At 45.2% G+C, this 22,835-nt stretch overlaps 1 protein-coding gene across 8 annotated transcripts in view; it reads right to left on the reverse strand.

Annotated features, from left to right (window-relative positions):
- Positions 1 to 1,352: 1,352 nt before the first annotated feature.
- Positions 1,353 to 22,835, reverse strand: part of LOC118221020 (neurabin-2-like) — a 45,234-nt gene continuing 23,751 nt past the window's right edge. For 6 of the 8 annotated variants that reach the window (XM_035405583.1, XM_035405584.1, XM_035405587.1 and 3 more), the window contains exons 3-11: positions 15,206 to 15,338; positions 14,945 to 15,065; positions 13,369 to 13,473; positions 9,975 to 10,110; positions 5,883 to 6,026; positions 4,957 to 5,010; positions 4,278 to 4,507; positions 3,667 to 3,809; positions 1,353 to 1,993 (exon numbers count right to left, since the gene is read on the reverse strand). In XM_035405583.1, coding sequence (XP_035261474.1) covers positions 1,950 to 1,993; positions 3,667 to 3,809; positions 4,278 to 4,507; positions 4,957 to 5,010; positions 5,883 to 6,026; positions 9,975 to 10,110; positions 13,369 to 13,473; positions 14,945 to 15,065; positions 15,206 to 15,338 — 1,110 coding nt within the window. In that variant the 3' untranslated portion in view covers positions 1,353 to 1,949. The remainder of the gene's footprint in view (positions 1,994 to 3,666; positions 3,810 to 4,277; positions 4,508 to 4,956; positions 5,011 to 5,882; positions 6,027 to 9,974; positions 10,111 to 13,368; positions 13,474 to 14,944; positions 15,066 to 15,205; positions 15,339 to 22,835) is intronic. The other 2 variants (XM_035405590.1, XM_035405589.1) reach the window with 2 other exon arrangements.

A 22,835-nucleotide genomic window follows, 5' to 3' on the forward strand; every position in this document is an offset into this window, starting at 1 on the left:
CACAGAACTGAGGTGAAAACAGAGACATTCTTTACAACACGCTGGCAATTCCAGAGTCAAGGTGCAGTAGAACAGACATGCTTTTCTTAGCACTAATCCACTGGTGAAGCAGGGCACTGTAACTCAGTTAGCCTTACACAACCTTTAACATAACCTTTCCCCATTTGCTTTGGTTACCACCTTATTAAAATCTCTGATGGCTTTTTACAACATTCCACCAGGGTAGAATACAGGCAATGAAAACTGCAAGCCGACCGCACTTCAGAGGCTGAAGAGAAACATCCGTTTTGGACCGTTAAACAGACTTGCTACACAACAGCTACGTAATTAAGCAAACAAAACCCAAAACGACTTAATGACCTTTCAGTGAGAATGTGAGCATTCCAAAATCACGCTGCACGTAAGTCCTGAGAAAACACCAGTACTGTATTGCGCTGCTACCATAGTAACACCAGGAATGAGAAATAAAGGGTCCAATCAGCACAGGTCTGTGACCTCAGACAATCAAGGATGAATAAATGCAACAAAAAAAAAAGACAAAAGTACTGAATGCACATGCTTCTGACGACAAACCATTGGAGTCAATGGGGACTTAAAAATAGACGACTGAGCAGTCAGTTCAATACACAGAAGGATAAGACTAAAGTCAAGGCAGCTATACCTTTCTGGTACAAGCCACCCAAACCCCTGCCTGAGCCACAGAGAACCACCATATATCTGAAGTGGATTAACTGGTTGGGTGTTTACATCTTTTCCAGTTTTTTTTGTTTGTTGAATTCCTATTTAATTAGCACACAAACCACCTGAAGCAGTCTACACGTTATTTCAGGAGCTTGGAGAAAGCAAGGAATCCGTCCCCTCTTCAAGCTAATCCTGTTACTCATAACATGGGTAGGATGTGGCATTTGGATGAATGGCAAACACGTTCTCCATTCATCTCAGATATAAAACTCATATGCTACTGCTCTTCAAACTAAGATCAGTGTTGATCTTTAACTAATAATCCACAAGTGACATATTAATTGAACTGAGTTGAATGCTTGGACATCATCACACCCTGTTTGTCAGTTGGTAGTATAAAATCCCCCCCCCCCCCCCCCCCAAAAGTTCCAACTGCCTATTTTGTGGCCTGTACAATATATACATTTGAAATCCAAGCTTCAAATGCCTCTCTCCTTAAGATTCCCCACTGCCCCATCAATTACAGAGCACTGTCCAGCACTCCCAAAACCCCAAATTTCACCCACTGTATTTTAAATATATATATTAAGAATATATACAAACCAAGCCCACCTCATATTCTATACTGTGCTGCATCTCATCTGTACAAACAGGTTCACTGACAATGGAGGCAGGCAGAAAACAGGGGCACTTGTTTACTTTTATGAGATCAAAAAAATTCAATTCGGATAATTTACAACACACTGGAGGACCGAGATCCGGACAGACAAACATCGTGAATAGCCAGGATCCTCAGCGTTGTCATTTTCAGTACCTCGGCCTTGGAGGAGGCAAGACATCAAAATAAGCAGGCAGCCAATAGGGGCGGTATTCCCAGCTAGTACATAAAATGGAACCCCCCCCCCCCAAAAAAAATGAACAAAAAAACCCCAAAAGAAACACACAAGACAATGATCTCCACATTCGGAAATTACATGGGCCTATAGAGAAATGGTATTCAACAATAGACGCCTGAATGCACATAAAAGCAAACCAGTCACCTCTGGACACCCTGGGCTGGATGACGAGGGAGGAGAGGTGCCAGATGGAAATACGCTGTTCCCTTACATTAACCCCACACCCCCCAGTGCAGCTTCTTTCAGGATCCCGTCCAAACAGTCCTTCTCGTTTTTTTTTTTTGTCTTTGTTGCAATCTGCCAGCGAAAGGAATTTAAAATGGTGGCCAGGGTAAAGGCATCTCTCTCTCTTCATTTCACTTTTATGAGGGGTTAGAGGTCTTCAGTGCTTCCACCTTGGATTCCAAATCCGTTATCTGAGGGGATAAAGGCAAAAATGAGATCTTCTGGATACAATGAGATCCTTTACAACAATACAAGGCGTTTATTAAAGTACATTCCACCCAGGAAGTCAGAGGGGGTGAGTTGTGTTTAGCTTAGTTATCCATTAAGCAGAGAGCATTTGAGCTCTTAAAGAGAAGCAGGGGAAAATTTTACTGTGCACAGTCTTAAATATCTGGGATGAAAAGTATTTGTTTTTCACATGATAAAACTGTTGCTGCAAGCCAGTCAGATTACCACGTCTTTAACTAAGTGGCTCCATTATGCCAGTTAGCACCATTTAAAGTAATCCATTTAAATTTTGTGGCAGACGATGGTTTTATTTGGTTTGCTGACCAAATTTTGTTACCCAGTTTACTCCCAGTCTGCTTCAATGGGTGCCTTTTAAAGAATATGCAATGTGGATTAGTTGAGCAGGGACTGGCGTGGGCAACCAATCAGCACTGAGGGAATCCACTTTAACAACAGACAGCACGGTGAGAAGTCAATGTCTCTGTGCTGAAGGACAGAGATGCTAACGTAACGTGATGCTAACGATGTAACGTGAGGGCCTTAATCGGTCTAGAAACTGAAAAAACTTGGGCTAATGACTAGGCCCACCAGATTGTCTCCCCTTTTCTCACACTGTACTCCACCAGCTAGAGGTCGTGATAGCCTCTTTGTCAAGCCCCTGCTCAATTGTCCCATTTAGACCACCATAATAATCTAAGTTAATAGAGTAATTGACACTAATTAAGCATAGGTGACTATTGACAGCAACGTTCGTAAGCGACACTCACATGTTAAATTCTGTTTGATTACTTACTACAGTGGACATGCTGCAGTATTTTAAAATGTCATAGTATTGGTTAGAAGCAGTGGGGAAATTTCAAAATTAAAAATAAGAGCAGTTATACAACATTTAACTTGCACCAAAAAGTTTAGTAAAAAATGTATTTTCAACCAGTTAATCATCAAATTTAAGTAGAATCAGGTGTAATAGTCCTGGGGCCAAAACAGAAACCTGCAGCCGCACTGACTCTTTTTGGATAAGAATGGACACCCCCCTGTTTTATATGGATGCATTTTTCTTTTTACTGTAGTGATACTCAATCCTGGTCCTGGAAAGACACAGAGTCTGCTGCTTTTTTCTTTTTTCTTGAGATCAGAGATTGATTCAGACCCAAGAAACCAGGAGACTGGAGTTAACTGTGTAATCAGCTGCTTTAACTGCTCAATCACTGTGCTATTCAAGTTCTGAGTAACAACGGAAGACAGCCGACCCTGTGGCTCTCCAGGACCAGGAGTGAGGACCATTGGCTCAAAGACACGCTTTTCATAGCTTTTAAACATCCATCCATGTTCACTTTCCTTCCTGACTCTCCCCATATTAGATCGACTAATTGTTTTTATAAATGTCTCAGTTAGAAACTCAACCGTACGATTATTGGGACTGTCTTTGGAGTGCCAATGGGGATCCCTGGAGGATAATCACTGAAATACAAGTTTAAATCCCTGCAGGTCACATGGTCGAGACAAACTGGTGGCCCTACTTATGACATATATAAACTGCATAACCCCCCCCCCACTTCAGACAGACACCAGTACGATGAAACAACCCACAAGAACTCACACCTTCAACGTGTCACGGCACACACACGCTCCTTACCAACAACACATCCCCCCCCATTCTTCACCTGCGCCTCCTCCACTACCTTATCCTGGAGCTTCTCCGTCTCCTCCTTGCGAGACGCCTCGGACTCCTCCAGGGCCCGGCGCTGAGCCGTCTCCTTCTTCAAGTACTCAATCTCTCTGAAACACCAGAGACTTCTGTGTCAAGAACCGTGGAGCCACACAGGAGGCCGTAAAGCAGAACAGAAACAGCAAAGTTCTGGATTTCTCATCTTCATTGACTGCCAATGTTAAAGTAAAATATAGGTGCTAATTAAATTTGCATATCATTCCAAAAGAGTGGCTCCTGTATCACAGATGTGATAAGAGCAATGTTTCTGTGACAGAAGACCTCAGCAGCCTTTAAAGCCATCAAAGAATAACTAACTGAAACAATACTGCAGCTGCTGAAATGACTGACATTTTTGTATGAACCTGTCAGAGTAAGTTCATTATTAATTTTCCACAGAACCCTATTCACTAAACGTGTTATGAGAGGGAATGCTAATTCCAGGCTTCTGATCATTCTTATTAAGCACTGAATCACAAACACCCCCCCCCCCCAGGCTCACTCATAACTACAAGTCCCAGAATACCCTGGGCCCTTACTTCTGTTGGTACTCCTTGATGAGGCGCTTGGCCTTGCAGTATTTTCGCTCCAGGGTCTGGTACTGGGCCTGTGTCTCCTTCAGGTGCTCGTCAACGGCCTGACACAGGCTCTGCGCCTCCATCCAGTAGCCCTCCAGCTTCTCCATGCGCTCCTTGTTCTCCTGCACGCTCTGCTCCAGCTGCGCCTTCTCCATGCGCCAGCGCAGCTTGTCCTGCTCTGCATGCGCCAGCTGCACAGTGAGTAACAGCCGCCATCAGTCAGATTTAGAAATGCTACGCAGCCAGCACTGTTATAGCCCATTCCATGGTCCTCCAGTACAGGGGCCTAATAATACCCCATTTGTGTTGATTTTCAGCATAACAGACATTGAAACACACAATATGTAAGTTAAAGAACATTGACTTAGTCATGACAGTTTTTTGTAGGGATAAAGAATAAAGTTCTATCTATGGGAGTTCTATTTCTGTATAGAGAATGACGCATCACCGACATTTTAAAATTCATGGCACTGGAACAGACTGGTTCTTCACATTGGTGTGATGTTCATCATAATATGACATAATATACATATTCTCTTTAGCCAATCCCCAAAGAGCTCAATTTAAACTCACAGCACCCATTGGGCCAAACGGCCAGCAGAATGCTGTTATGACGTAGCCTTCGCTGTATCAGCCCTACCTTCCGTTTCAGCTGCTGGATCTCGGCCTCGGTTACAGCGTGCTTTATCTGGAGCTGGGCAGAGAACAGACGCCTCAGATACACGCAGTGACAACATTACCCAGTACAGTTTTCCTCTTAAAGGAGTACACATTAACCCATACAAAATATAGGATGAATGATGTGGTTAAAATTAGTGTGCTATATATGCAAAGAGAAAAGTGGGAACTAGCACAACCCTTTTGCAAGAGAATTAGGCTTTTAGGCTTTTGTTTCTTCCTAACTCTTATATTCAATGCCCTCCAAATATATTCACATCCTTGATAAATATGAACTACAAATATTGTGAAATAAATAATACGAGTAATAATAACTCAAGATCCTCCAGTCTGCCCTTGTGGATTGCCTTCTTCAGTTCAAACCATAGATTTTTAATCAGATTCTGGGGATCGCCATGGCAAAACGGTCATTCTGTGGTCAGGTCTGCATTTCTTGTTTTTTTCTGAGGTACTATGCCTGGCATCAAGCTTGAGCCTCCTGGGAGTGGGAACCAGGTTTTTGGCCAAAATGTTTGGCTATTTGCTGGATTTCATTATTCTGTTGAACTTAACAAGAGCTCCAGGACCAGTAGATGCAAAACAACCCCATAATATTAAAAAGATCCACCACCATATATTTTCTGTTTGTGGGTATGATGTTCTTTACAACACAAGCATTGTAAATCTTATTGTAAATAAGGACTTCTTATTCATCCTTCCAACAGTAAATAGTCCGTTAATGGACAATATGAGCAGCTACTAGGGGTGGCCATTGCTCTGTAGATATCGCCATGGTAACCCCATGCACAACCCATAGGACCAGAGTGCCTGCTGGATATTCATATTCCTACTGAATGTTTAAGAAAGTGGCAGCCTTAAAATACTCCCTCCCCCCACTCCTTCCCTTACCTCCTTGAACTTGTGGGCCAGCTTCTCAGGGTCCATTTCAATGGGGGACAACATGTCCTCATTCTCGGCCAGATCGAAGACCTCGATGGCATTGGGGAACATGGGGCTCATCTCCTCCTCTTCATCAGTGGCAAACTCACCGGTCTGATGGGCACAAACGGAGCACGGGCAGGGTGACAGAGAGTCGCCAAAAACGCGTCGACTTACTTGATGTCATCAATCAACTAAGGGCTTAGACCTTGTTTTGACCTGAGATATGTGTATATCCATCTACCATGGCTGTGTGTGTGTGTGTGTGTGTGTTTCCTGCCATAGTGACATTCTGTTTGTGCCATTGGTCCATTTAGCAAGCAACAATTGTGCGTGATCGTTCTACAAAGGTAGAATAACAGCATACCAGGTAATGTAATGCTAGTAGCCCTTCAGGTTACATTCACAGCCGTGCATAGATATAGTCACCATCTACACACACACCGCAGACCAACAGCTGCCGGATTCCAAGCGAGCTGACCGGGAGAAAACTTACTGCCAGCTGCCGAGCTGCTAAGTGAACCGAGCCTAGTTTGTGAAGAATGGGTCAGAGCCGGTCAGAGCCAACTGTCACATTCCCTCAGGCCTAATGAGCTGCCAGTACTATTGAGATTCCCATCCGTCTGGCCGAACTGTCAGAGATCAATAACCGCTCACCCCATTACACAGTGGGACCACAGAGCCAGTTGCAGAGGGATTTGATCACGTCGTCCGGGTCCCTTCCAGAAGATGTACCACTTTTTTTATTACCCGCGGCATTACGTGCTGCCTTCCCAGAATTCACTTTGTCTCGAATCCCATAAGTGTTCACACAACCCTGGGGTTGCTATGTTACTCTGTCATCTTTTGTCATCTTCTTGCATTGTAGTAGCGCGGCCTCTAGATGGTGCAATCTGTCAGTGAAAAGCCAAGTAAAAACTTCCCTCAAATGGAAAGCACACTCCAGGGCAAAACAGAACACCACACTGTGGGCCTGCCACCATTTTGTACTTACACAACGTTATATTTAACATCGTACTGACAGACATATTGTATTGACTGTGTGGCGGAGTTTGGGTATGACTCAAAGTTTAAATTCGCACAACTTATATTGGGAGGCATAAAATGTTCAACATGTGAATTCTCCATTTGTCATCTCCACAGGTAATCCCTTATCACAAAGCCATGTTAAAAAGCCATTAACTGGAAACAGAAGAAAAATCAATGCTTCTGCCTTCTTTCAGTAACTGAGTCATTGCATGTTACCCCCTCCTTTTCCAATGGATCAGAGGCCTTCTGTTCTCAAAGGGGCTTGTGCTTCCTGACATAAACAGAGCCTGGTCTGAGTACCTGCCTCCACCACTACACACACACACACACACACACACACACACACATGCACACACAAACACACACACACACGCACACGCACACGCAAACACACACACACACACACACACACACACACACGCACATGCACGCACATGCACACACAAACACACACACACACACACACACACACACAAAAACACACGCACACACTCACACACACACACACACATGCACACGCAAACACGCACACACACATGCACACACGGAACGATTAATAGACATTCACTTCTCATTGCCATGTAGGTAAAGACGGGCCTCAGTAAGCCTAGTCTGGCAGGAAATGAGGGGGGGCAGGAAGGATCTCCGAGTATAATAATGAACTGCGTGTCACTGACACGCAGCAACACCCCCACATCAGCCCTCCTCACATCCTGCTGTCATCTCTCAGCTTCACCCCACACCTGCTAGCACAAAAATCAGAGCAACACCAATCACCGATAACCACGCAAACAAAAAACCCTTGTTCCGTTTTAAAGAATTCGAGCTTAAAGGAAACGGGCTTTCCGTCTGCTCAGTCTGGTTCGATGAAGTGCAGGGATCTCAAACTCAAATACTGGAAGGCCGCAGTGTCCGCTGGCTTCGGGTGCGTTTTAGCACTCGATGGTAGAGTCCACACAAGAGTCTTCCAAATACTGGCTGTTTTTGAAATCAGGAACCTGCAAATACATGGAAATGCTGCCCCCTGCAGGATGGGAGTTTGAGAGCTCTAGTGAAGTGATTAAATTCAATGAGACTGACGCCAGGATCGAGGGATTTGATGCAGAGTCAAGCATTTAACAGAACAAAGAACGGCGCTAATTAAAGAGGAATTTCCCCTCGCTGTCTGTCCCTGACTGTTCAGTCTGGGCCCTGACTGTGACATCTGCTCGTGGCGTGGTGTCTGAGGTGACGAGGGAGCGGAATCTGCTGAAAGAGCGGTCGTCGCTGCGTGGAAGCCAGATTTACGGTCAGGACGACCACATGCTTGAGCAGCCGCCGGTCAGACTGCGAGTGGGCGCTGTGACGAACCATCAGCGTTTGAGTGACATGCGTTCTGGGCTCAGGAAGTAGAGAAAGCTACTTCTGCTTCCATAATGAGACAGAGACCATAAAGTACAGAGACTGAGAAGCAGCCTCCCCACAAAGCATACAATTATGAGATCAACTCCCTGAAAAACTCACCTCAGTACTAGTAGTGTCGTTTCCTATTTATGATTAAACAGACCGGTTTTTTAAATGTTATGTGGGTAAAACGTTGCTAGCATAGTATTCTCAGTATTCTGGATTCATTTACAAAATGCAACTGCTCCTGTGTGCTTTCATGGTATTGAATCGTTTCCCTGTAAATTAAAGGATTCCTTTCTAGCATATCTGTAAAGAAGCTGTTTTGGAAGAATGACAGTCTTCCTAAAGCTAGTATAGGATCACATGCTCACTTCTACCCTCTACCCTTCCACAGCGAGGTGCCTCCAAAATATGGACAGAAGCTTAGTATTAAATGGGGCCTACTCAAGACAATGACAAAGACAAAGTGTTTTCAAGTTGAAGAGATGGTATGTGAAGGAAGGAGCACCAGGGAACGATGCAGGGCATGTGACAGAAGAGCTAGTGCACAGAACCAACAGAGCTGAGACTGAGCTCTCCGAAACAATGCTGAACAAGCAACGGCACACCTACTGAACAAGCAACGCCACACCTACTGAACAAGCAACGGCACACCTACTGAACGAGCAACGGCACACCTACTGAACAAGCAACGCCACACCTACTGAACGAGCAACGCCACACCTACTGTACGAGCAACACCACACCTACTGAACGAGCAACGCCACACCTACTGAACGAGCATCGGCATACCTACTGAACGAGCAACGCCACACCTACTGAACAAGCAACGCCACACCTACTGAATGAGCAACGCCACACCTACTGAACAAGCAACGCCACACCTACTGAACGAGCAACGGCACACCTACTGAACAAGCAACGCCACACCTACTGAATGAGCAACGCCACACCTACTGAATGAGCAACGCCACACCTACTGAACAAGCAACGCCACACCTACTGAATGAGCAACGCCACACCTACTGAACGAGCATCGGCACACCTACTGAACGAGCATCGGCACACCTACTGAACGAGCAACGCCACACCTACTGAACGAACATCGGCATACCTACTGAACAAGCAATGCCACACCTACTGAACAAGCAAAGCCACACCTACTGAACAAGCAATGCCACACCTACTGAACAAGCAACGCCACACCTACTGAATGAGCATCGCCACACCTACTGAACGAGCATCGCCACACCTACTGAACAAGCAACGCCACACCTACTGAACAAGCAACGCCACACCTACTGAACGAGCATCGCCACACCTACTGAACGAGCATCGCCACACCTACTGAACAAGCAACGCCACACCTACTGAACAAGCAACGCCACACCTACTGAACGAGCAACGCCACACCTACTGTACGAGCAACACCACACCTACTGAACGAGCAACGCCACACCTACTGAACAAGCATCGGCATACCTACTGAACAAGCAACGGCACACCTACTGAACCAGCAATGCCGCACCTACTGAACGAGCAACGCCACACCTACTGAACGAGCATCGGCACACCTACTGAACGAGCAACGCCACACCTACTGAATGAGCAACACCACACCTACTGAACGAGCAACGCCACACCTACCTCGTCCTCGTCCTCCACGTACTGGGCGTAGCGCTGCTCCATCATCTCCTGCTGCCAGCGCTCCTGCTCCAGGGTCTGCTGGATCAGCTGGGCCACTTCACTCTGCTCGCCAGGCTTCTCCCGTCCAATCATAAACCTGCAGGCAGAAGAACGCCAATCAATAACGTGGTGGGAGGAGGCTTTCAGAATTCAGAATTTGGGAGTAGGGATTCCTGAGAATAGTGCTTAAGTTACGAACGTATGTTAACTGTTCATGTAGAAACATATTCACAGAACAAATAACCCCATAACAAACCCGAGGGGATACTGGCTGCTAGTGCTCCCAGTCATGCACTAGTTCTGTTCTTCTGAATATTGATGAATCATAGATGTTTCTTTTAGAATGAGAAGAAATCTGCAGGAGTTTTACAGGTGTCAAGCACCCAGACATACTCTCCAAATATTATGTGGACAGCGAACATAGTCCACTTGTGCGTTGGTCATAACACCTACATAACATAACATAACGACGAGAACAGGCCATTCAGACCAACAGCGCCCGCCATTTTCCGAACTAAATTGCACCTAGTGCTCTGATTATCCCCAGACTACATAGCATCTAACACTGTATCAAGCCTGGTCTTGAAAATCTGAAAATTTGAAAGATACTGCCTCTATTATGTGACCTGGCAGGCTACTGCACACATTGACTACTCTCTGCCTGAAAAAATTCTTCCTAATGTCTGTATGGAATTTACCTTTTGCTAATTTCCATTTATGTCCCCTTGTTCTACTAACACAACTCAACTTGAAGAATCTCTTGTAGTTCACTTTGTTAATTCCCTTGAATGAAAAAAAGCCTCAATCAAATCACCCCTAAGTCTCCTCTTAGTAAGCTTTAAAAGCATCTTAATTTCCTTTCCTCATAGCTTTTAGCTTTCATATCGGGAATCAGTTTGGTTGGCCTTCTTTGAACCTTTTCCAGAGCCTCTATATCTCTCTTGTATTACGGTCTCCAGAACTGCACACAATACTCCAAGTGTGGTCTAACAAATGTATTGTATAAGATAAGTATAAATTCCTTAGATTTATGCTCAATACCTTTGCCTATATATTTCAGAATACTGTTAGCCATTTTTACTGCTACAGCACAGTTCCTAGAACTTGAAAGGCTTTGATCAACCATTAACCTCAAGTCTTTTTCAAATTGAGCACATTCCAAAGTTGTTCCTCCCATAAAGTAAACCTGCTGAATGTATTTATTCCCCAACTTTACATTGAATTTCATTTGCCAGGTTTCCACCCACTTCTGGATTTTGTTTAAATCTTCTTGGATTACTTTAGTAGATTCCAAACTATTAGCTGGGCCTCCCAGTTTGGCAAAGTTGACTAATGTACTTTCTATGTACTTGTCAAGGTCATTGATATAAATAAGGAAGAGCAGTGGTCCCAGCACCGATTCTCGTGGGACTCCACTTCCCAATGTTCCCTGCTCAGATAATATCCCTCCTACTACTCTTCGTGTTCTACCCTGTAGCCAGTTCCGAATCCACTCTGAAATACCTTCTGTGATTCCTTCTGTCTTCATTTTTCCAATAAGTCTCTCATGTGGAGCCTTATCAAATGCTTTTTGGAAATCAAAGTATATAATATCAAAAGCCTTGTTATTGTCAAAACACATGGTAGCTTGGTCACGTCAATCTTGCAGGACTGCAGGAACTGTGTCTGTCACAAGATGAAATGTGGCAGCTCTCTGCACCCACACAATGACGCACAGCCTATCACCGACTCTCCTTCCCTTCTAGGGGTCAGTTTGGAGGGAGAGGGGCACCGGTGCAGTGCCCTAGTGCCCCTCTTTCAGCACACTACGACAGACGACAGTGGGGGGCGGGTAGGGGTACGTGACTCACCCTGGGTGCGAGGGAACGAATTAGCAGGAGGAAGTGCCGCGGCGCTGCTTTTGAATGGAGCGGCACTGAAAAAAACGGCTAATTATTCCATATAAAAATAACACCATCCACAGAGCTGTGGAGAATGCCGAATTCGTGCCGCGGGTTCAGAGAACGATCATCTAAATCAGGAGCCGTTCGTGCCGTGTACGTGAACAGAGATTATGCCACCTCGCTTCTTATGACAGGCAGGAACTCGTACATGAGAAACAGAGACACCTGCAGACTTTTCCATAAAAAAACATGGCGTTTTAAGTAAGGCAGACTCTGTGAAAAAGAAACCGTTTTTGTTGTATAAGTTTCGAGCTTGAGGCATTTGCCGGAATGTCGCAAAGGCAGTCATTTTTTCCTCAACACAAAATTTCACGTACGGTCCTCCATTATTCCATATGGAAAGCGATTAGAACGTAATAGTTATTTTTATTTTAATGCCAATTTCCTATCTTCCCAAAACATGTTGACTCTTTCTAGGGGACATATTCATAATTTTACTGAATGATTACTATTATTTTACAAAATCTGATTACATAACAAGTGTGTTTTTAATTATGTGCATTGGATGTGCATGGCCATGCTGTGTACTAGCAGTGTGCATTGGTAAAGGGGAGAAATTCACCCTCAGAACAGCTGGTACGATCAGCTGTATTTACAGTGATATACTGTATGCGCACCTCCCCATCTCGTCCAATCACTGACGCCGCTTTATTAATAGACATGGCTTCCCCCTGTCCTGCAATGTCAGAGTTCATCTATTATACAGGAGCTACCCTGGTATCCCTGGGGACCCGGCGGGGGGGGGGGGGGGCGGGCTGGGGGTTCTGCGATTAGAGACACGTCCAATAACACTTACAATCACGCCAATACCGCTGACCGTCAGGCACTTAATAATGAATGAGCGCAGGATGACAGAGGAGGGCCGCCGGGGGTGGGGTGGGGGGGTGGGGGGTCGACTCCGGGACCCGTTTGACGGCCGTTTCCACAGCGATTTGACTGGATTAATCATTTTTGAAGCTTTCTTTCTGCCTCGTGTTCACGTAAAGGATGAACTTTTCGCACTCTGTGGTTCCCAAGTTTTCATTTAAAGGGACTGCTGGCGCAATGCAGGGCCCACACCCAAACCTTCAACGCTCTTAGCAGAGGAGATGTTCAGCAAGAAGCAGGCAAAAATCAGTGAACAATTTTGGGGCTATTGGCCATTTCCCATAATTCACTAGTTTGCCAAGCCCTGGAAATGTCATCATCGTGAAATGCTTTTCTAAACAGGTGACTTTGTGTCCATTTTTATTTTTTCAACTGAAGGCCCTGGGTGATCTTTTACCAAATGCTAAAGATGCTAAATGCCTACATCACATGCAGTCATTTAGCAGAAGCTCTTATCTAATGTGAAATCACTGTACAGAGGTACAACGTGCTCACTGTAGTGGCTGAGGGCCTTATGACACTGTGCGTGGTAAGTGTGGCCTCACCGAACAGTTCCTGTGGTGTTCCTCAGGACCGACGCGGCGAAGCTTTGGGTCACCCCAACCAAACTGGTGCCGTCCACCTCCACGATCAGGTCGTTCACTTGAATCCTGAGAGAAGACAAGGTGAAGAAGCTCACTCTCTCTGCTTTGCAATTTTTGTCACTCACTTGTCATTCACTCACTTGCTCACTTACTCACTCTAAAATGTTCTTATTCACTTGCTCACACACTCATTCACTCAACTCAGTCAAAAGGAAAAGTGCTACAGCAGGATTATAGTAAAACCCTAACGTATTGGTCCTAACGCAGCGCGCATTCTGAAGATTGGCCTCTGGGCAAAAGATTACCTAAGGGTGAGCTGCGCCGCACGGTACTACAGATGGTGTCTGAGGCCTTGAACACTTTCCCCTTTCACTCCGATAGCTAGCACTGCTCTTGCATGCCGCAGCAGAGCTGCGCAGGAACCGCGCTGTGCTGCTTTCACAGCCCGCGGCAGGGAGACTTAGCGGCGCGTGCTAGCGCCACCGGGTGTAGCGTGACTGTCTCAGCAGCAGCAGCCTCAGTCTGACAGGCAAACCCAGGCAGCTGGGCTCCACGCATGACTGCAGGGTGACTCAGGGGGAAAGCCTGGTAACGGCTCCAATTATAGCTACTCTATTCCAGGTTACTTGGTCAGTCAGATACTACTGTATGACCTCTGTCCTCATAACGAGAGCTAGGGAGAGGACTGATACTAGGGATGGGCAAAACATGGAAAATTGCCAAATGGTTGCATGGTGCCAAAAATGTAATTGAATGTTTTAAAAACTACTAGGTCGGGGGGATTTTGTTTTTATAAATTTGCAAAAATCCAGTTTAAACTGACGCGATACCCAAACTACAGACAGGATGTGCTTTTAACGTGAAAAATCACAGAGCGGACTTCAGAAACAAAAATAATGCGGCCTATATAACCGTGCAAATCATGGAAAAGCACCTTATGATGGGTAGTACAGAGTGAAAAACTCAAGATGCATTGACAGGATACAAGAGTAACAAGGTGTTGGGTTTAGTGAAACTTTAAAAAAGATAAATACTCGACAAAATAAAGTACGGGCAAAATATTAGATTAATATTTATTGAAGTAACAAAAAAGAAAATGTCAAGAAAGCTTTCCTTCAATAAGAACAGTAACACTGCTAGTCAGATTTTCTGGCCTACATTTGTTGCACCTTTTCACAGAGAAAGCTCTCATTGATGTGCATAATGTAGAGATTTTCCTGAATGTTCAGCGATTTCAACATTCAGTGCTTAAACACTTAGAAGTCATACCCCTAGCAGATGCTATAGGAAAGGCCACAATGAGACACACAATTAGATCCTGCTAAACAGACTGAAAGGAGCAGTGTCCGCCCCTGTAAACTAAACCGACACCACAACATCACAGGGTACTGACCCTTTGACATCAATCTCAAAAAAGTGTTCTTTTTAAATGCAAACTGTAGATTCTCTCTGTAATGAGCAATGGCATGATGTTTCTGGGAAGATCAAAAACTGAAAGACCCCCCCCCCCCCCCCCCCCCCCCCCCTCTTTCAGTACCTGTTATCTCTGTGTGCTGCCCCTCCCTCGGTGACCGTCTTCACAAAGATGCCCAGCTTCTCCAGGCCCATGTCCGCCCCCGCGCCCATCCCGATGATGCTGATCCCCAGGCCGTCTCCGTCTGAGCGAAGGCAAAACGGAACACAAGCTCGGTATACGAACGCGTGCATCTCTGACCGACGTTAAACGCGCCCGGCTGGTTCGACGCGGACGCGCAGAGCGGCGCGGGCGGGGCGTTTCGGCCTCCCGAGAAGGCCGCACCTTTCTCCAGCTCCACGGGGAAAAGGTCCAGCCGCTCCACCCTCTTCTCCAGCTCGTACTCGGCCGAGGCCGCCATGGGGTCCACGTCGTCATTGCGCCGGTCGTAGTCCTCGTTGGAGTAGGTTGTGAAGACCTGGGAGAAAGGCGGGAGGGTTACAGTGGATGAGGCGGGCAGCCGACCACCATTTTGTTTCGCAGCCTCACGTTCACAATCAGTTTCTGCATTGTGAAAGGGCTGCGTAAGAGTACAATTCATCTACTCTAATAGCAGAAATTACACTGTAATAAGCTCCTGACAAGAAAAACTTCACGGCTAAGGATTGCAAGTCTTGGGCTCATAAAATTTGGTGATTCATATCTAGTGTGATCATAAAATGTGAAGCGTGATATTCTTCACATTCTGATATTTATTAACATGACAAAACAGGAAGTAAATTTTAAAAGATATTATCTATTCATGGATAACCCCCTCCATCAATGATGATTTCTATGTCAATAAGGTAGAAAACAGTAACAGTATGTTCCACATAATATTGAATATTACGTTGTAGCCAATCAATCACATGCAAGGCTAAGCATTTGGGCACTGCCAGATTCCAAAATGGCTGCAATGGTCATAAAGCATATAGCTTTTTTCAACCCATCATAAATCCTGGATCTAATGTGAGCTCCTCGATCTCAATATAGACCACCATATAGGCATCTCAGTTAGGAGTCTAACTGTTTAGGCTGGCCAAAATTATTTACAGTAGCCATACCGATCAGCGTAACTCCACCCCCCTGAGAGAGATAATGTGAAAGTAATAGGTGCTGGCGACTTCCATCTTTGTGGTCAAAACATTCCCTCACTGCTCTCACACATACTTTTCTGAAATGATCTAAGGACATTCCCCTTTTCCTAATTTCCTAAATATAAAATGCCATCACTCTGCAGAAGCCATTTTGAAAAATGCCCCCTTCTGTCCAGTGCAGCATAATGTTTACCTCAGCAATGGGTATTTTGAGACAAGGGACACATTATGAGTTGTTATGCTGGGCATAGATGAGTCAGGTTACTTTGGGTTCAAAATAAAACAGGACAATGCTAGGTGTAACACAAGTAGGTTGTGGTAATTGTCTCTTAATTGGAGACAGTCTGAGGATGATGGAGATGAATATAGACATTTAACTACAGACTATAAACACACTTAAGTGTTTGTGTGTGTGTGTGTGTGTGCATGTGTTTATATGGGGGGCACATTTGGAAACAACAAAGCTATTCTGGACTTTCAGGCAACAATGTAACTGTGATAAACGTGCCGCAAATTTGCCAGAAAAAAATATCTCGTTTTAAATAAAGCATTTATTTTTTCACTCTATTCTGGAAGGCAATATCCTTGCCCCAGGTTTTAACTGCAACAAAACCATAAACTCAGAGTGGAGCCAATCGAGCAATTTCATCTTCAACAATTGAGCTTACAATCTCACCATATGGAATTACATGCTTGACAAAGACCAATCACAATCAAAGATTAGGATACCTCATTTTTTCAGTCTTTAGGGCAAACACAATTTCATGGTTAATAAAATAATCTGCATGATACCTGCCTACAAGAACTATGGATGGGCTTCCTCCATCATTATGTATTTACTTTCTGAGTAATCTCACAGAACCAGTACAAATGCTACCGTTGAACCATCATCAATTCAACTGGGAGTTAAGTACAGCAACCTCCGCAACTGCTTTGATATTGTTACTGCAATACACTCGGATGACTTCACAGTGGTGTAAAGGATCCGGGATAGTGTATCAGGCAACACTGTACACTCATGACGCCAATGATAACGGAGAACAGGTGTTAATTACAAACTGAATAAATGAAACAGGAGGATAAAAGGGATGTTTACCACCCTTTCTGACCCATTGCCTTCTATCTTCCACTCCTCTCTTTTCATCTCTCTCAGTTTGTATCTCCCTCCTCCCTGCCAAGTAGCATCAATTTTTCACCAATGAGACCTTCCTGGTCTATTCCACGGAACCTCATAATTATCCATTTCCCCTCCCATTCCCTCGTCTCTCTCCTACTCCCCTGTCCCCCTCTTCCCTTTCTCTCTTTTTCGCTCCCTTTCTCTCTTTTCCTTCCCATTGAACCCTCTCGTCTTATTCCTTTTTTCATCTTTCTGTTGCTCTCTTCTTTTTCTCAGCTTGTAAACAACGAGCAGCAGTTCTTTGCTTGTTTGCTTGAATGCTATCTTCTGGTCACGTGGCTCCGTCTCCATAGCAACTGCCCAGCGAAGCAGTTGTGCATTTTGACATGGGATTGTTCCTTGTTGCTGCAGTTAGAGGGCAGACATTTCAGTCATGCCGTATTCTCACTGTTCTACAGAACAGACCCCCTACCAATAGCCACTTGAAAACCAGTAATAATACACAGATCACCAGTGCTGTGCAATTGCTTATTGGGCTGATAACAATGGATGAATTTACAAAAAAACAATATATAATATACACAGTAGTACACAGAAATAAGTATCTTCTTGTACGAACAGGTCAAGTAATAAGAAGGAACTTTGAGAAGTAATACAAATGACATGCCCACAAAAATTTTACATCTCCAGATGTGTTATGCTCCCCACATAATTTCACAAACCCTCCTAAAATACAACAAAAAATGGCAATGTCCATGAAGCATTTTGTTCAGGAATCATTGGCACAAATGGCCTTGCCACAATTTCCTGCTCACAATTCACTCTGGTCTAGAAGTTGTGGCGAGAAGTTTCTGTTGTGTAGGTTTCTGGGATGATCCCGGAGGAAAGGAGGCCGGTGCCACTGGTCACCACGGTTTCTTTACACTGTCCGAACACCCAGAATCTACATTGACTGAAGCACTGCCATTCAAAAACACGTTCGCCTTAATATCCGACTTCTGACCTACACATCATGGTTTTCATCCATGTACCTACTAACAAACTCAATTTAAGAAACATTCATGTAACGGTTATGTATTTGGTTATTTTATTGTATTTAAAATAACCAATGTTTAACCTTCACTGAAAAAAACTGCAGCTCCTCAAGTAATGTTACAAATAATGACCACATTTTAAATGAACCAACAAACTGTCTGTTTGGTCCCCACATATCAGCGACTCTGATCTCTAATCCAATGGCCCAAGACACTAAGAACAGGTTAACGCACCTCCATACCAGATTTCTCTTTACAGTGTCTCAAGAGTCTGTAAATGTGGTGTGACAATCCTACATTGGGCATGGAGAGTTGCTTCTGTTTTATTTCCTTAATGCTATAGAAAATTCTGGCAGTACTGCAACCAGAGCTCACAAGTCAGATTCAAAGGCACACATTCAGAGATATTGTAAAGAGGGCATTTGGCAGCAGACTGAATTACAAATGCTGTCAGATATACACTACAGTAGCGCTGCCCCCCTTCGAAACCCGCAACCCCCACCACCCATGGATATAGAATTCAGCTGAAACTGCCCAAAACCAGTCACAGTCAGCACTTTGCAGTAAAAGAGTGGCTGTGGCAATGTGGCAGCGATTAGACCAGCCAGCCAATGACGGTATGACCCAATGTGGTATGACCCAAAGACTGGCCCCAGCAGCACTACCAAATCAAAAGGTAATAGAACAGGAAGGGCAGATGAGGTAGAAAACAGTTCTCAATGTGTAATAAAACTGGCAGATAACACTGGCATGTCTACACTTTGCACTACTAAACCTTCACTCTTCTGGCATTGAAACACACTTTGTGTATATGTGCACACGTCTGCATGTGTGTGTGTGTGTGTGTTTTGGTTAAGGCAGCATACAACTTGATCCAAACATACTGCCATATGGACCTCTCGCCAAACCAAAAGGTCAGGTCAGAATAAGGCATTAAAGCACAGATCACAGCAGTAATCCTGAGGTGGAAGCCGCTGATTGGCCCAGGGATCAAAGCATGCCTCTTCAGTTTATTTTCACAAGTTATTGCAATAGTGCTGACCCTGTGATTCATTGGTTGAAATGACAGGGAAGCAGAAAAGCGATCTTGTTGGGAGGAGAATCTCCACTGGTTCCACTCTTATTAAGATTTTTATACATGTCAGCCAAGTGCAGTAATTGTCTGACTTAAGGACAGATTGTAGAGGAAGCAGAAATCGAGGCTGAGGTATTCTGTCGTGGCACACTTCATCATGAGAAGGGCACTCTACATGTGGTCTAATATTCATAAACTACACGTAACGCTATCAACCAAATCAGAATGTGGTAGTACTTACATGTACACAATATGACCAAAAGTATCTGGACACTCCTTGGTCTGGAGCTGTTTTTCATGGTTTGTGCTCGGTGCCTTAGTTCCAGTGAAGGCAAATCTTAATGCTACAGCATACAATCACATTCCAAACAATTTTGAGCTTACCCAACAGTTTGTAGAAGACCCCTTCCTGTTTCAGAATGACAATGCCTCCGGGTACAGAACAAGGTTCATATAGAAACTGGCCTGCACAGAGCCCAGACTTCAACGCCATTCAACACATTACATTACATTACAGGCATTTAGCAGACGCTCTTATCCAGAGCGACGTACACAACTTTTTTACATAGCATTTTACATTGTATCCATTTATACAGCTGGATATATACTGAAGCAATTTCGGTTAAGTACCTTGCTCAAGGGTACAACGACAGTGTCCTACCCGGGAATCGAACCTGCGACCTTTCGGTTACAAGTCTAGTTCCTTACCCACTGTGCTACACTCCGTCCATGCCTTTGGGATGAATCGGAAAGCCAACTGCAAGCCAGGCCTAAGCGCTCAATGAGTGCCCGACCTCACTAATGCTCTTCTGGCTGAATGGAAGCAAATCCCTGCAGCAATCTAGTATAAAGCCTTCCCAAGTAGAGTAGAGGTTGTTATAGCAGCAAAGGGTGGACCAACTCCATATTAATGCCCATAATTTTGGATGAGATGTTGAATGTCAGGTGTCCACATACTTTTGGCCATGTAGTGTATCTGTGCATACTCAAAACCAAGGAAAAACTCAGCAAACATAAAAAAATATGTTTATAATATAAGAATTTTAACTGATACATTTTTAAAAATCTAATTTAAAAATAACAACTGCTGTCAACTGTTGTACACTGCCCATGGATACATCATAACTCTCAAGTGTTACAGCTTGGGGGAATTGGACAGTGGCTGATCTATGCAGATGGAGAAGGAGATGGAGATGCAGGGGGGCTTCAGCAGTCACTCAGAGTAAGGGAGACAGATTGAGGACACGGGGGTCACCGAGGGGCCAGCAGTCATAGATCACTCCTTCCCTCCCTATTGAATGGGCTGTTTCTTCATGGCATGATCAGTGATCACAGCTAAAACCCTAAGCTGGTATTAGCTGGGCATTATTATCATTAGCAGGAGGTAGAGCGCAGGCCAGTTGGAGAAGGACAGACCATCACCTGTATTAAACTCTGTCAATGTGAACCCTTCATATCATCTCAAACATTATTGGCACACGGTCATTGACCATCAGAAGATTTACGTGGGAAGACATTTTTGATTGACATTAAATGATAAGAAAATCTAAATTCCAACCTCCTCCACAACTAAAGAATCCTCAATGTTGTACATAAAGGAGAAAGAACATATCTTCTTTTACTGTATTATATCTAAAGCCCAGGTTTTCAACAGGGGGTTTGTGAACTAGAGGGGGTCCTTGAAGGTACTGCAGGGGGTCCCTAGCCAGATTTGATATGCAGTTACTATGTATAGATGTGGGGAAATATTTCAAAATATAAAACCTTCTTTTAAATATAACCCTTTTTATGATGGGGGCTCCCCTGGATGCCTTTGAGCCTGGGTGGGGATCCCGGAATCAGAAAAGGTTGAAATGCCCTCATCTAAAGCAAGGGGCACACAGACCTCCCGGGAAAGTATAAAAAGCCATCGACAAACCACTCTTGAGTAGAAACGATGGGCCAAACAACACATTCTGCACAGGCAATGCCGCAATCTCTAAGCCACAGTGCCCAACCCCGTTCCTGGAGATCTACCATCCTGTAGGTTTTTAAATCAACCCTAACTTGGCACACTAATGATTAGCAGCTCAACGAGATCTCTACAGGACCCTGGTCTACATGAACAGCCTGTCTTTTGGGAGGGGAAAACGCTACCCTGATCTAAATTGGGACAACCCAACTGATACAGCTGGTCATGGTAACCCCCACATTCGCCCCCCCCACCCCCACCACCTCCACCCTCCATATTTCAGCGAGAGAGACGGACGCGGAGCCAAATGTGGTGTGTCGCAGCACGTGGGTCTGTTGATTTGGGGATAAACACTGGGATTAAGGGATGTTGCTCTGCTTGTGAGCAGTAGTAGGTCACAGGACAGCGACAGAAGGCTTGAGATACCCCACCCCCCTGTCGCCCAACCTTGCTCCCGGACCAGGTAGTCCCACAAATCCTCCCGCCTGCACCACAATCAGAGTTTTCTGCGTTTTCATGGAAACGGTGGCTTAAGAGTCTTCATAGGCTGCCTGCCCTATGGCAGCGATGGACTCTGAGGAATGCGGCTCCACGTACAGAAAAGCAAACAGACAGCCCGGCCTTTCATACGTAACCGATCGCTGCCTGGCCCCGGCTGGCTAGTGACGGGGGGGCACCCTGCAGCCGGTGCGGTGTGGCCAGCTTCACCCCCACGGCAGCCGCCGCCTTCTCCGTCCCTTCCAGTTTCCCAGCGGATCCAGGCCGGCATTGGGAAGGGATGCGTCGCATGAGGAGGGTGATGGGGGCAAGGGATAATAAGAACGGCACGAGGTGGAGTGCTTCCTGTTTCTGAGGCCGCCGCTTAGAATTCCCGCCGGAAGCCCGCGAAGCGGCTGCTCCCTTCGGCGCGTTCGGGTCTGACCACTGGGCAGAGTGGCACCACCGGTCACCCCGCTTATTTCCCCCAGTTTATGATGATGATGTTATAGCTGTCTAACACTCGTACGAGAGCAGAAAACAACATGGACGCACACAATGCTCCCTTTACCAGTCCTGGCCCGGTTACTATAGAAACCACACATATTTTCTTAAAAAGGCAGGCAAAGGTCAGGCGCAAATGGGGATTGTGACGTAGACCTTTCTTTGTTCCTGTCCAGAGTCAGGATTCACGACCATTATCTCTCTGTGATTTTGACAACAATTAACACGCCTGCCTGGAGGTCTACAGTTCTAGTAAACACCAGTCGACTCATATGTATCAACTGAACCAGGGATCCATTTATAATTTACGGTAACTACCAGGATCCTTGCACCTTGAAACTAGAGAACGAACACCCCCTGTGCAACAGAACTTACCGTAAAAAACCAAAGTATCACAGCCAAAGCAGGGGGAGATACAATTACTCCCCTTAAAAAGTGGGGTTAGAGCAATGTTTCTGCCAGGAAACTAGCTGCAGTTTCAGCTGGGGGGGACATAGGGGACAGGCCTGACACCTGGCCCTGCCCTCCTCACATCTTCCACAACATCTAGCTAACCTGATTCAAGCGGTCCGGTAGCTCTGCAGCAGTGTTCCAGCAGGCCCACTCACAGAGCAGCACTTAGTGCTTAAGACCGTATCCTGGGTTACGCTGGGCCTTCAGACACGCCGCAGTGCTTCCGTA

Source organism: Anguilla anguilla, chromosome 2, assembly GCF_013347855.1.
Source record: "Anguilla anguilla isolate fAngAng1 chromosome 2, fAngAng1.pri, whole genome shotgun sequence".
Classification (NCBI taxonomy): domain Eukaryota; kingdom Metazoa; phylum Chordata; class Actinopteri; order Anguilliformes; family Anguillidae; genus Anguilla; species Anguilla anguilla.